This window comes from Polypterus senegalus, chromosome 13 (genome assembly GCF_016835505.1).
Source record: "Polypterus senegalus isolate Bchr_013 chromosome 13, ASM1683550v1, whole genome shotgun sequence".
NCBI classification, from domain to species: Eukaryota; Metazoa; Chordata; class Cladistia; order Polypteriformes; family Polypteridae; genus Polypterus; species Polypterus senegalus.
In genome coordinates this window covers 62,721,651-62,737,130 of record NC_053166.1, presented here as the reverse complement: position 1 = coordinate 62,737,130, position 15,480 = coordinate 62,721,651, and the positions used below count along the sequence as shown (strand labels likewise).

Genomic DNA, 15,480 nt, shown 5'->3' with positions numbered 1-15,480 from the left:
ATATATATATATATATATATATATATATATATATATATATATATATATGTAGCTATTTATATATATATTAGTTTTAAACACGGAAACAGTTTATGCTCTTGTGGGGTCTCGCATATGCATTAGACATTTTCATTTCTTAAAACCAAGATGATTTGCTTTTGTATTTTTGTAACCAAAAGATGCAGCAAGTGGTTTCAGGAAATCATTTTAAAAATCTGTGTTCATCTTTAACTATACATTTTATTAAGATCTGACTGAAGTAAAAATGTTAAAATACATTGAAAAGTTATTGACCATGTTAAAGTGCTTAGAAATCAACTGTTTTAACACTGTTTTCATGCTATGAAAGCCAAAGAGGTCGCAAACTACTCATTAATACTGTTTGTTTTTGTTTTTTTGTTTTTTTTTACAATAGCAACCACTACAATTCTAACAATGTGTCACACCACTTTCATTTGTAGCTACTTAGTTAATACAAAACACTTTGGGTCTCAAAGTATTTAACCACAAACAATCTCTTATTATTAATACACTGTGATATAATATTGCATTACTATCTTAAATAAATATGCACACAGACATAGTAGTCTACTTTATCAACAAAAAATATTCTGCTTAGATGACTAATAAATACATGATTAATACTGAAACAAAAATCACCGGGAATTGCTTATTTTTATTTTAAATGAGCAAAACTCAAAATGTGAAGTGTTCAAATGCCGCTGCCCTCACCACCACCATAACAACATCTGGTCTAATAGTGACCTCTAGTGGTAACAGAAAACAGAGAGCTGTTAGCTCCATCATTCCATTTATTGTATGAGCTTTAACAGAACTTAGTTTTACAGATAAACAATAGACGGCTTAGTTTTGTTTTTGGTGGACTACTGCTCAGTATCTTTTAACCAAGGACTGAATTGGATGGATTCAAAATAGAAAGAACTTAGCAAGTCAGCAGAAGTGAAACCCCAGTGTGAGGCAACAAGGCATGTCACTGTTCTAAAAGAAAATAAAAATAAAATCCCTTAGCCTTTCTTTCAAATTCTCAAGTATGCAAAAGGAAATTAGAAATGCTTACGGAAGTTTCTGAGAAATAGCAGTAATGATTATTACACAGAACACAAACCTGTTCCTGGCCATGTGTGTAAGTCTGGCTATCATGAGTTTGTATGAGCCATCAAAAAACTGTTGTGTACATCTTCCATTAGAAATTATATATATGCATTGGTGTGTGTGTATGTACAGATATTTTAGCATGGCATGCTTAATAAGCACCATTAAGATGGGAGTTCATAAAAAAAATGAAAGAGTAAAATAAAATCACAAAAAAAACAGGTCAGAGTCTTCTTCAGTGTTGCTCATTTTCCAGATATTTCTATGTATTCTTTGCTGCAGGTGACCCCAAACAATTACCTTAAAATGGTAAGGACTCAGTTTTCAAAAAAACAAAAAAGATAAAAAACAAGATAATTAAATTACAGTAAAGATGAATACTTAACATCAAACAGAGCAATAAAAAGCAACCTTCTTTCCTTTCCAAGATGTCAGAGAATGATGGCTTATCCGACATCTAGTATTGCACACTCCTTTCTGTAACATTTAATCCTTAGTTGTATACCTGTCTCAGTGAACTTTGCCCCGTTGACATCACATGAAGTGCAATGTTAGCCAATGAATAAGGTGTTATTGGGCTGGACCCCTGACCAATGAGTAAGGATGGAGGCGGGTCTTTAATACAAAATGCCCAGTTGTGTTTGGACGCATTCCATTTAAGTCCACCAGAGCATTTTGTGTAAGTGACTTATTTAACAACATTTTAGTAAAAATGTTTGCATTTTGTATGATGTGAACGTATGAGTGGATGACTTGCATAAAACCTTACAAAGATCAGATATTTAAATTTACATAGCATTGCTACATTACATGGTATTTGATTAGAACTGTAAATCAATCACTGCTCACTTTATGTTGCAACTTTTAAAACAAACAATATCTCAAATCATTTTACTGTGTAACTGACATGACAAAAACATTTTAACTGCACAAACATTTACATAGTAAATGTACTATTTAAATTTACAATGTAAAAAACACAGTTAAATAGTTGGAATTCAGAGCACTGCATGTGACCTGCTTGGACTTCATAGAATTGGAATCCTTCATCTATTAAATAATTGTTGATTCACAATACTCATAATTAAAAAAAATCACAAGCCAGGAAAATCATGTAGAACACATTAACACTTTCATGAAATTACTTAATTTTTAGAATAATGAGTAATCAAGGCTTACCTCATCTATTAAGACCTTTTATAGATTTACAACCTTTTGCACTGTTACTAAACTGAAAACACTGAAGTACTGTAGTTCCTTACCCAAAACATGCATTAATGACTACTTTTAATTAAAAATCAAACAAACATAAAACTGCTGGATATAAAGATCTGTATACTTTTTTGCTTATCTATGCTTTTAGAAACCTTAATGTTTAGATGATGATGTGACCATTCTTCATTGTAGTTCATTTGGTGCTCTATGAAGAATGACTGGGCAGACCACTTGAAGCCAAGCTGTCTGGTTTGCCCAGCTAGAAATGTCAGTGAAGACATTCACAGGAGTTAACATGATTGCACCGCTAATGCTGATATTCATTTGGAGTCTAAGAATCTGTTTGAGTGAATGCCTAGAAAAATTCTGAAATGCACAATTTTTAATATATAATAAAGGGTGATATTAAATTCCAATGAGGTATTACGTCAATTCAAGCTGCATAATTTCTGAGGGATTTCTTCCAAAAGCTTCATGGTAGGATTTCTGCTTCACTTTCAGGTCATGTGAGCTCTTTGTTCTGAAATATAAACTACACTTTTCATTCTATTTTATGATACGAAGACAAACCTTTGGAATGAACAGTACATTCTACATGATCTCACTTAGAACAATATTACTCTTACAAGCACCGAAGACCAGCTTTTTAGCTTGAAAACTTAAAAATCTCTTCATGTTTTCGACTAAAACTTTACAGCATCCATTAACAAATCCAATACAAGAGTACTGTACATTGCATTTATAAAGAAAGTGCTTTGTTCTGCATGTTAAGTACTCTGTGCTTCAGTGATGAACAATTTAAAACATCATGGGAGACTGTTGTCACAGAAAGGCTTAGGTTTCAGTAGTCTGAAGTATAGGTTTTAGAAATGACACTTTTTCTGAGAGGATGGTCTATCCTGTCTGGTTAGGTACATTCCCAGTTTCGCTTTTCTTTTGAATTGCACTGGTCAGTTCCTGAAGAAGTTTTTCTTGTGATTCACTATTTATTCCTAAGCTCTTGGTTTTTGGAAATAGTCTAAAGGTTTCATCTGAAGTTACAGCTGAATTGTTCTCCAGAATTAAAGACTTGACATGTTCTGGGTTTCTGAGTCTGTCCATGGAGACAGCAGGAGTCAATCCTCTACAGCCATCAACAGAGAATGATTTGGCAGGACTAGGGTTAATGATCCTTTCCAGGGAGGCAGTCTTCCTTTGGTCCAAGCTAACTGGCCTTTCTGGGGGTGCAGTCTTTGTAAGGTCTATTTCCACTGCTTTGGTGGTGGGATCTGCTCCTGTCAAGAAGCTCGTCTCGAGAGATTTTAGCACCTGCAGATTGAATTCACCTACTTCCTCGTAAAGAGGTTCGGCACTTCCAGTCTGCTCCTCAAAAGAGTCTTGATGCATCTTCATAGGCTGAAAGAAAAAGGAAAATCACGTAAGAATATGTAGCTTGACACTACTCCTGAAAGTATCTGTACCTGTAGGTTATTTCAGCTTACTTATAATTACAATCCATTAGAAAGATTAAATTGATTACAGAGGTATTATACATTCGTGGAAAGAGCATTTTTCAATTACATTTTTGTTAATCCAGAAATGTTCCTGCACCAAGTATTTTATTCACACCTGAAAACTTTACTGAATACCATTCACTTTGAAATAAGGTGTAAATTATTAAAAATGGGAAAAGAAAAAAAAAACTTAACTTTACTGAATACCATTCACTTTGAAATAAGGTGTAAATTATTAAAAATGGGAAAAGAAAAAAAAAACTTAAAACAAATTTACTATGTCAGGTAAATAAGCAGAGTAGAGGTTTAAAGTAGCTGATTCAATCCCACCACCACTGACTCGCTGTGTGATACCAAACTAGAAGGCATTCCAGTTAAAAAACCAGATGATCTGTAAGTTGCTTTGGATCAAACCTACCACATATCTTTCAGCAAATCAAATGACCACTTAAAAATTGTGTTTACTCATGTCGTCTTTTGTATTAGGCTATATTTGTCTGGAGATCAGAAACAATGAAGTGTTATGAATAAGAAAAAGAGGAAATCGGCAATGGGCAAATAGTTTTCCATGGCACTGTAACTAAATGAAGGTTTTAATATACAATATCTTATGGGATATATTTTATTAATACAATTTTATTTTATTTACTAAAATCATTGATGACAATACAGTATGTATTATACATTTAAATACACTGTATATTTGATGTTATTATTTATAACATCTTGATTCCAAAAAACCTGGTAGCATCCTAGTAACATTTCTAATGTAAGAATACATGGATTGGCTTCTGTCTTCTCTTTTGCCTGCCACCAAGAGAACAAAGCCCACTGACATCACTTCCAGCTTGGCCCTGGAGGTCCTGCCCCCTCCACCCTGTGGGCTACTTAAATTATTATAATGCCAGAAGCTGCCGTTCACTTGCAAAACTAACACCAGAGAACAAGGCACTCCCTGAAAAAAGACATATTTACTGATCCAGAGACGAGAGGCACTAGAAGATGAATGATATCTCTAAACACCTTTCATTACCACCTTCAATTTTTTTCCCATTCTGACGAATTATACTGGCAGGCCCCCAGCACTTTGTTATATCGTTCTTGTTTATTCTTTCATTACACTCTATTTAAACATTTTTCTTTTAAATTCCAGTCCACATTTGGCATGGTATAGAAAATGTAAGGGTAAAATACTAACAGTAAGCCATTTGAAGATTATTTAATCTATTTGGCTCATAATGACTGCATTTCATTATCAAAGTCAGGTAAATACGAACAAACAAAACTGCTAAAGGTCTCTTGAGAGAAAACTGTGCAATATTTTCAATTTTCAGAATTTACTAAATACTGTATGGCATTAATTCATCTAATATATATGATTACATAAAGAATAATATATACTGTATATATAAAAAAATACTTTTTAACAAACCACAATTATACTTAAGTTAAAAAGTGTATTAAAAAGTAAAAAATAAGTCTCTCATACATCACTCGTAAAATAAAAGGTAATGAACAGCGCCCACGCTTCTATTTTATGAGTGATGTATAAGAGACTTATTTTTTATTTTTGGTACACTTTTTAAGTTAATATTAAGTGTGGCTTTTAAAAAGTATTTTTTAACATATGTATTATTTTCAACTTTTTAGTCTTGGGTTTGTTTTAGTATAATTTTGTAATCAATATTTAACACGCTTCTGCGCTGCTGCCTCGCAGTAAGGAGACCTGGGTTCACTTCCCGGGTCCTACCTGCGTGGAGTTTGCATCTTCTCCCTGTGTCTGCGTGGGTTTCCTCTGGGTACTCTGGTTTCCTCCCACAGTCCAAAGACATGTAGGTTAGGTGCATTGGCGATCCTAAATTGTCCCTAGTGTGTGCTTGGTGTGTGGGTGTGTGTGTATGCCCTGCGGTGGGCTGGCGCCCTGTGTTGGCTGGGATTGGCTCCAGCAGACCCATGTGACCCTGTAGTTAGGATATAGCGGGTTGGATAATGGATGGATGTATATTTTAACACTTCTTTTAATATTTCTATCCGTTACTAGCGCCATCTATTGGTGAAATCTTGAACTATTCTTCATATGAAAATTTCATTTCTTAACATGGATTAATTGATCAATTACTGAAACTGATTATTGATTCATGTATTTTCTTCGAAAGTAAGCAAGTGTGCAAAATTTCAAGTCATTTGGACAATAGAAAGTGGGTTAAATATCAAATACAAGATTTGTACCAGACAACAAACAGATGAAGTTAATATAGGCATGGTAAAAAGAAATGGTCATTTGGAGAAAATGTCACAAATAGGAGAAAAATGTGGGGAGAACCTGGTAATGGATTGTACCTCAACCCTTCCAAAGATAAACTGCACAGTTAGAAAGGAAAACAGATGGGGGAGTTTCACCTGGTTCAGAAGATATTTTAAATTGTTAATTGCTATAGAGTCACTCACTGATGGACAACACACCATACAGGTCTAGAGTACTTGTCTCATATCCCATCCTGAACCGTGTCTCTGTGGAGTTTGCACATCTATTGTGTTTCCAATGGTTTTCTTCAGATTTTCTGGGTTCCTTTTCCTCAAAGATTTTCAATGTTTGTTTAAAACTGGCCTGTTTGGATGGGTTTTCATGTATGAAAGTGTTAGTGTGCTCAGTGATGAAGCTGTACGCCTTCAAAGGCTGCCTTCCACCCTGTACTTGATGCTCCAATTCCATGTGATCCTGTATTATAATAAGTTGATTCGTAAAAGCATTGCTGTTCCTCTTAAAACTGAACATTTCAAAATGGGAATGAAAATGTTCAGTGTTGTGAACAAGATTTTTTATTATATAATAATGCAAGTCACTTCAAAAACCATCACAAAAATGTTACTGGTAAAGTATGCATGAAAATCTTGTGAATCATTTTCGTAAAAAAAAAAATATTGTACAAAAACACAATGGTAACATCATACTTTATGCATATTTATACAGTACATCATAAAAATAAAAGAAATAGATATGTTCAAAGAAAACTTGTCAACTATGATTAAATCTAGTAAAACATGAATGAGATCTTGCTAAAGGAAACAGAAGATGAAACAGTGTGGAAAGTGCATGTGCATACTTACAAAATACATTGACAGTGTCCTCCTAGCATGTAACTTTCTCTGCAAAGACAAACAAATTCAGACAATGAGCAGCAGAAATGCAAAGCAGATAAACCAGACTGACCTGAAAGGCTCAGGCAGTACAGAAAATTACCACCATATCAATACTACTGTGTAATTTCATTATTGCAAACATTCCATTATATTGTACATAGTTCATTCAACTAACAGTATTAGGCCGAGTTACACTGTGCATAAGCATAGGGTTTCTGAGAAGATAATTTAGAAGATACTGCTACACCATAAAACAAACACTCTTTTTAACTGTTATGCAGAAGGCTTCAAATTCATTTTGTGCATCATATTTTGTTATTCTACATTATAAAGATTAACCCCAAATATAATATAAAATCAGATTTTTCATAAGTAAAATTAAAATATATAAACTTATTTTAAACTATGATAATATTCCATATTTAAATAAATACATTTTATAGAAAAAAAATGCCTGGCAAAGAAATTTTTTGAAAATTTGAAAGAAGTTAATTACATTATAAACTTGTATATTGTTTTGCACAGGCTAATTGGAATTGAAATAACTTTTTTCTTCTATTACCAGTGTCTTATTGGCAGAAACCATTGTAGAGTTGCTTTCATCTCCACGAATAGGAACCAAGGGCATTGTTCCAAATTTCTGCTTGGAAAGGTCTGAAGAAGAATGTCGCCGTAAAACTGCAGGCCTCAGATCATCATGCTGAAAATTAAACAAACACATACTCACTTCAACCTAAATAATCAAAGTTGGTTCAACAGAAGTAAGAACTAACAACTACGGCATCTTTTAAAGATATAAAAAATTCAGGACTATTAACATAGTTGTAAATGTATGGATATATAGTAAAATAATGTATGGATATATAGTCCTAGAGTTACTACTTTTGTAGTAGTTACACATTATTATTGTGTGCATTTTCAAAACATGGATAATAAATAAAATAATAAATGATAAATTCAACTGTCAGTCATTGTCCAGCCTGCTATAACCAAACACAGGGTCACGGGGGTCCACTGGAGCCAATCCCAGACAGCACAGGGCACAAGGCAGGAACAAACCCTGGGCAGGGCACCAACCCACCGCAGGGCACGCACACACACACACACCAAGCACAATTTAGGATCACCAATACACCTAACCTGCATGTCTATGGATTGTGGGAGGAAACAGGAGTACCCGGAGGAAAACCACGTAGACACAGGGAGAACATTCAAACTCCACACAGGGAGGACCTGGGAAGTGAACCCAGATCTTCTTACTGCGAGGCAGCAGCACTACCCACTGCGCCACCGTGCCGCCCAAATTCAACTGTACTGTACTGTAGCTCTTAATATTAAAATTTATATGTTTTAAGTTATTCCTAATGATGACCAGTAAGAAGTTCTTATTCACTCTTAAGTCCCTTCTGGCAAATGTTTGACTGGAATGAGGAAGAGAGGCAGGAGTGTTGTGGTTTGAGGGAAAAGTGACCAAACTACTTCATGTGACAGACAAAAAAACATTCTTGTGTGCAGGAAGGCACTGAGAGACTTGAAAGTTTCTTTTACATTCATTTTTATTTGTGATATCTAAATAGTTTAATGATCACTTCCAAAAGCTGTCTTGCTAAATTGTCAAAATTATTAAAATATAACTGAATATTGTGGTTGAAGAGTGCAGTTTGAACTACTGTATATTGCATGAAAAGCATATTTTCTAATAGAGCTAAGCGGTATGACGAGAATTCTATATCATGGTATTTTTCTAAATTATCTCAGTTTCACGGTATTCAACGGTATTTTTTTCCCATGCATGAGTGGATGTTGACCACATTTTCCACTGCAATTACTGCAGCAGACTAGCTAAGAATAACCTATTCCACTGTCACGAGCATTGTACATTGTACAAAAAAAAAACATTTTAATTTGCACACAAGTATTAATACAGGTTTGCATGGTCCCGTAAAGTTTTCAAGGGGGTGGCAATAATGAACAGAAGGAATCACATTGCATGATAGATGCAGTCAAAATATAGAACCTTTTTATTGAACAAATTTTGCTACCAACTTAAACTATAATTTTGACAACATATTTTAAACCGTCCAAAGAGGCATTTAGACATAGTAAAATATCCAGAGGTGCTTGTCAAAAGTTGTATTGCACTGAACATGTCTTAGAAAAGGAAAAAATAGTAAATATTTTTTGTAAACCAACTACACTTTCTGTTAATGTTAATTTCTGTCCACTGACACGTTAAAGTGACTTTTTAAACAACTTTACCATCATTAAACTGCATAATATTTAAACTAATAATAAATATTAACAATAAGATAAATATCTTAACCAACTGAACCATCATTTAGGCAAATTGATTTAATATGGACCTTGCTTCAAGCTAAGCTATATACAGTATATAAATAATAAAAATGCAACTTGCTTTTATAATGCTATTTGTGATATAGCCCTACGGAATCATATTAGGGAAACAGTAAAGAAAAAAAAATACGGACACAGGGAAAAAAAAAACAAACTATACGTCGAGAACAAAGACAACATTTTGACTTTATTCTCAGCATTTCCACTTTAATTTTGACGCTTATGTCGAGATTAAAGTTGACATTTCCATTTTATTTGCATAGTTTATTCTATAATTAAAATACAGAGTGCACACAGTCCATAAACCCCTATCTTTAGGAGCATTTACAGGAATAACCATGACAATTTGGTTCCTGTGGACATCAGCCCAAGTCTTCCCAGTATTTTGAGGTGTGTTTCCGACATCCTGTCTGGTGCTGCCACCTGCTGCTGCTCAAGAAATTGCAACAACGTGGCGGTCGTTCCAAGACGAAGCGATGGGTGACACAAGTGTTTTCACGATCGCGGAGCGTTTGGATGCTGACTTGGACAGACGTCAGGAAGCTTTTGATCTGATGCTGCACCAATTTCCAACAAATGCTAAGAAGGAAAAGGTTATGTTCTCTGACGAGTGCGCAATTTATCTCAGCTCCCGCAATCGAAATGTGTTTTTCTGGGGAAAAGAAAATCCACATTTCTTTGAAGAAATTGAGCATAACCCACCACATGTGATGATCTGGGCCGGAATGACAGCACAGCATTTGTTTGGCCCTTATTTTTTTGATGGTTCTGTTAACCAAATCAGTTATCTGGAAATGCTGAATGGCTGGCTCATCCCGCAACTGAGAAACCAGGGCGTCCTTGACAGTGTTTGGTTTCAACAAGATGGGGCACCTGCCTATTTTGCAATCACCGAGCGTGATCGCCTCAACAAAGTTTTTGGGAATCGTTGGATCGAACGAGGATCAAACAACAATCCCGCTCCTCTGCCGTGGCCTCCAAGAAGCCCTGATCTCACAACTCCAGATAATGCACTCTGGGGGTTTATCAAAGTAGATGTATGCATGCGCAGTTATTCATCGAACGATGAACTGAAACATGCAGTTCGCGCAGTCACCCCGCAAATGTTGCAGAACATAAGCAGGAGAACCTGGTGGCGCATTCGGCTATGCAGAGATCATGGAGGGACCCATACAAATGTTTTCGATTCCTAAGAGGTAACCTTTAGCCTTCAAAATCCTCCAAAAGATAGGAGTATATGGACTTTGTGCGCAACCTGTAGAATGTCGTAATCTAAATTTCACCCTAAAATCAATGTTTAATTTACTAGATTTTCTCAAACCCCGTCATAAGTTAATGTAGTAAAAAAGGTCTCCCCTTGAACAGTTTCCCGCTGCACCACGTTCTGAACGTCGTTTAGGCAATTTAAACCGGTGTTGCGGTATAAGAAAAATCCATTTCATAACAAAAATAAAAAACGGTCTTCGGTATGAACCGGTATACTGCCCAGCACTATTTTCTAATATATAACTTTACCTTAACATATGTTAACACTGACACTTATAAACACATGATATATGTGTACATAGTATATGAAGCAAGTGGCATTACTTGAACCTACAGACATTATGAGATGTTTTAGAAGAAAAACATAAATTTAAGTTACCTGGGCTTTCAATATACTTGTCATCCAGTCCCACATTTCAGTCTCTCCTGCACAACACAGATATCTGTAGCAATATTGAATATATTCAAAATATGTCAAAATTATACAAACAAGGATGCATTGCTTAACAACATAATGCTAATGAGGACAAAAGGTAATAATAAAAATTTAAATGAAAATGCACAATGCATCAACACATATATTATTATACTATTATTATTATACTGTAAAAACAGGTCCTACAACCCTGAAATGGATGAAAAAATGGATGGATTGCTACAGTAACTGCATACTGACACTGCTGCAGCATGTTTGCAAACATTATTGCAAACAGAGAAATAAAGAACTCCTGCTGGGCTAAAAGAATCATTATTGTTAATATGGTTAACACTCTCTGATGGACCAGCAACTTCTTGAAGATTACTTACAAAAGACTAACTCTAAAATCCAACCTAGGTCTTTGGTGACATGAGGAAGCTGTGCTAACATCACAATGTTGACACTGTTATTTATTAGGTTATCTCAAACATTATTGCATGTTTCAGAAACAACATAGTGTTTTCTTTAGAATTTTTCTCTGATTAATTATAATAACGTAGCTAAAAATCTAAGGGGTTCTCCTCAAAGTAATGTATAATATATTAGTCTATTGGTGTTTGACATTGGCAACTGTACATTTACTTGGGGTACTGTTTTATGATGCTAAATGAATGATGCCAGCTTTGGGAAAAAAACAAAATTAAAAAAATAATATTACTTTTTCTTAGTTACAATGAGAACTATACACTTCTTTACATTTAACATATCATTGACATGCATACATGTAAGACATTAAACAAATATTGGCCAATGAGTAATTTAATCCTACATGTGTTAAAAACAATTATGTGATTTAGGATGTATACTTACAACTGATGCTTGTCCAAGAACACAGTAAAACCCCACCTGCAAATAATGACAATGTAATGGTTGAGGTGCATAGCACAATATATATATATATATATATATATAAACATACATATATATTAGAAAGAAACACAATAGTTATAAATAAATACTTGATTGAGTAATAAAGATGCATAGTCTTTTCTGTAAAACAGTTTTATAACTGAACTTGAATTTATCACGTGTAAACTGTGTAATTCTTGTTTAGAGGTAATTAAAGTTCATTGCTCAGTAATGTACATGTTTGATATACACTTTTTCTGAAGCATGAAATATGCTTGCTTTTTCAGTTAGCACTGTATCTAAAGTGGACATGCCAATTATTTTGTTTCTTTAGCAAAATTTACCATATGGAGTACCTCTAAATAGTGCATCACTGGCTTATGAAAAGCCACGGTGATGCAACAAACCTGTGTTACAGTGTTCATCTCTGCTAAGTTAAATCTCTACATTAAATACACAGCACATGCTTACCATTTGCTGAACATGCTCCTTATTAAATGAGTCTAAAAAATAGCTTTTAAACTGCTCAGAAAATGTTGGTATTTGGCAATGGCTTATTTTATTGTGGGCGGCATGGTGGCACAGTGGTAACGCTGCTGCCTCACAGTTAAGCGACCCGGGTTTGCTTCCCGGGTCCTCCCTGCATGGAGTTTGCATGTTCTCCCTGTGTCTGTGTGGGTTTCCTCCAGGCACTCCGGTTTTCTCCCACAGTCCAAAGACATGCAGGTTAGGTGGACTGCCGATTCTAAATTGGCCCTAGTGTGTGTTTGTGTGTGTCCTGCAGTTGTTTGGCACCCTGCCCGGGATTGGTCCCTGCCTTGTGCCCTGTGTTGACTGGGACTGGCTCCAGCAGACCCCCGTGACCCTGTGTTCGGATTCAGCTGGTTGGAGGATGGATGGATGGATGATTTTATTGTCACTGACAATTGTTTAAATTTAGTGTTTTTTAATGAACTCACCATTTTATAAAATCTACATTTCTGGTGTAAAACATGTGGTATTTTATTGTTTAGTATTTGTAATTCTGGTTCATTCTGATAAATGGAACACTTTAAATGTGTACATAGTTTAGGCTTTATAATTGATTATATGAGTAAACTATTTTATATAGTGGTAACTACCTAACAGCTAAGAACATTTTATACTTTGTTTACTACATATCCTCCTTCTGCTTTAAATAATTCAATGGAAAACTAAGTAATAAATCCTATTTTATTAAATTAAAAAAAAATATATACCATAGTACTATAGATACTATTGAATTTGATCTTAACACTCATAATTTAAAAATAACTTTTATTTACAATTATAAACTTACTGTGCTGGGGCCTTTAGTTTTTTTCTAATACCCAAATACACTTTCAAAGTTTGCAACATCCATTCCTTTTCTGGTTTGTTACTCTGAAATTAAAATAAAAAAAGTAAGAGATAAAATTATTTTTTCTCATATAATTTACAATTATGTCCATAAGTATTTTGACAGTGACATAATTTTGGATTAGTATGACACCATGAGGGATTTGAAATGAAGAAATCATTACATGATTGAAGTGTAAGCTTTCAGCATTAATTCAAAGTTCAGGTCAAGTCAGGTTAGGGAGCATACACTGGTACAGTGCACTGCTGCATTCCCCACACGACAAAACAGCTTTGGATCCTAGCTGGAAACCCTCCTAGGCAGACACGCAGTCTAGCCCCATCCTCTAGAAATGATCATCTACCTGCCGCAGCTAGGTGTTAGGTGGGCATCCCCTTGGCCTGGTCCAGCCACTCTGGTCCTCAGCAATGAGGTACCTGTGAGCCTGATCACCACTGGGGAATCACTCCACATGGCTGTAGTGCCATAACTTATGCTCTCTCACAGTGCAGGTAATTTGCATCATTTTGGGACTCCAACAACCACAGGTTGTTCGGCCCAAAGTCAAACAAGTGTACCCAAGTATTCTCCAAAGAGACACAGTACCAAAGGATTCCAGTCTTTATCTCAGGTCACTGGATGGCATCGATGTCTTGCAACCACATAGCAAAAAAGGAAGCACTAGTACTCTAAAAACTTGGACCTTCGGCCTTTTGCAAAGATATCCGGAGTGCCACCCACCAATTTCCAGTGACCTCATGAACCACCCATGCTCTCCCAATCCGTCTACTGACTTCATAGGAAGAGTTGCATGACAGACAGACACATTCCTGATGGTTGTGTCCAAGATGTCATTAAAGGCCTGGAACTTGGTTTTTATCCAGGACACTTGCAAGCCCAGACACTCAGACACCTCGCTCATTTCCTTGAGAGCTTTGATCAGAGCCTCCATTGACTCCACGAAGATCACAGCATCGTCAGCAAAGTCAAAATCAGTTAATCTTCTTTACTCATAGATGCCCCACAACTGCTGGACCCCACGATCCTGCAATAGCCAGGCCATGCAAGCACTGAACAGAACAGGAACAAGAACATACCCCTGCTGAACACCAGATTCAACTGGGAAAAACTCTGAGGTTCTACCTCCACTCTGCATAGCACTCACTGTACCAGTGTACAGATCGACCATGAGATCCAGCAACTTTGTGGAGAAAGTGTGAAGTCTCAGGATGTCCCACAGGGCAGCTTGATTAACTGAGTCGAACAATTTACAAAAATTGACAAATGATGCAAAGAACTGCCGAAATTCACATCTGTGCTTGATGACACTGCTCAGTCCAGGATGTGGTCAATGATAGACCTCTTAGGTGTAAAACCAGACTGCTCTGGTTGCTTCTAGGTGAACAATTGATCACAGATCCTATTGAGGATGACCCTAGCAAGGACCTTACCCAAGACCGAGAGCAGTGTTATCTCCCTGTAATTGTGTAATCCAGGCAATCACCCTTCCCTTTCCAGATACGGATGACAAGTCCTGTTTTCCAGTCAGTTGGTATGATGCCCGTCTCCCAAATGGAAGCAAAAATTACTTGCAATGCCAGGAGAACAGCCTTACCACCAGCCTGGAGAAGTTCACTCCGGATACCACAGATCCATGCAGCCTTCCCTACCATCAGCTGAGATTGGGTGGTTCACAGCTAATTAGAGGGTCAGCCTCATGAACCGCGACCCAAAGATGTTGAATATCCTAGTCAGAGGATCAGGTTTAAAAGAATGCTCAAAGTAGCCAGTCCAGCAGGTCACAACTTCAGTGTCATCTGTAAGGCCCATTCCATCATCCACCCTGACTGTGACTCTCCGAGAAACAGATTCGAATGTGCATAATGCTTCGATTCCACTGTAAGCAGGACGTGGGTCAATAGACCATAGATGGTGTGCAACTTGCTCACAGATTCCTCCTTATCTGCCCTCAGAGCCCTCATAGCCATTCCCAGTACAGACCAGAGTTGCCATAAGGCCAGTGTGCTGTGACTCCACTCAATGATATCCAGCACAACCTTCAGCAACATTCAGGGTCCTGTCACAGAAGGTCTCCTACATCTCATTACGATTGGCAACAACTGAGCGCAGTTGCAAATAAAATGTCTCCCTCAATGAGACATTACTCACGGCAGTCAGAGCATACACTGAGACAACAGACAAAGCACCTAGAG

At 36.3% G+C, this 15,480-nt stretch overlaps 1 protein-coding gene across 2 annotated transcripts in view; it reads right to left on the bottom strand.

Annotated features, from left to right (window-relative positions):
• Nucleotides 1-15,480, bottom strand: part of arap3 (ArfGAP with RhoGAP domain, ankyrin repeat and PH domain 3) — a 172,225-nt gene continuing 156,745 nt past the window's right edge. For both annotated transcript variants that reach the window (XM_039774588.1, XM_039774587.1), the window contains exons 29-34: nucleotides 13,229-13,311; nucleotides 11,872-11,907; nucleotides 10,963-11,026; nucleotides 7,525-7,662; nucleotides 6,930-6,968; nucleotides 1-3,723 (exon numbers count right to left, since the gene is read on the bottom strand). In XM_039774588.1, coding sequence (XP_039630522.1) covers nucleotides 3,223-3,723; nucleotides 6,930-6,968; nucleotides 7,525-7,662; nucleotides 10,963-11,026; nucleotides 11,872-11,907; nucleotides 13,229-13,311 — 861 coding nt within the window. In that variant the 3' untranslated portion in view covers nucleotides 1-3,222. The remainder of the gene's footprint in view (nucleotides 3,724-6,929; nucleotides 6,969-7,524; nucleotides 7,663-10,962; nucleotides 11,027-11,871; nucleotides 11,908-13,228; nucleotides 13,312-15,480) is intronic.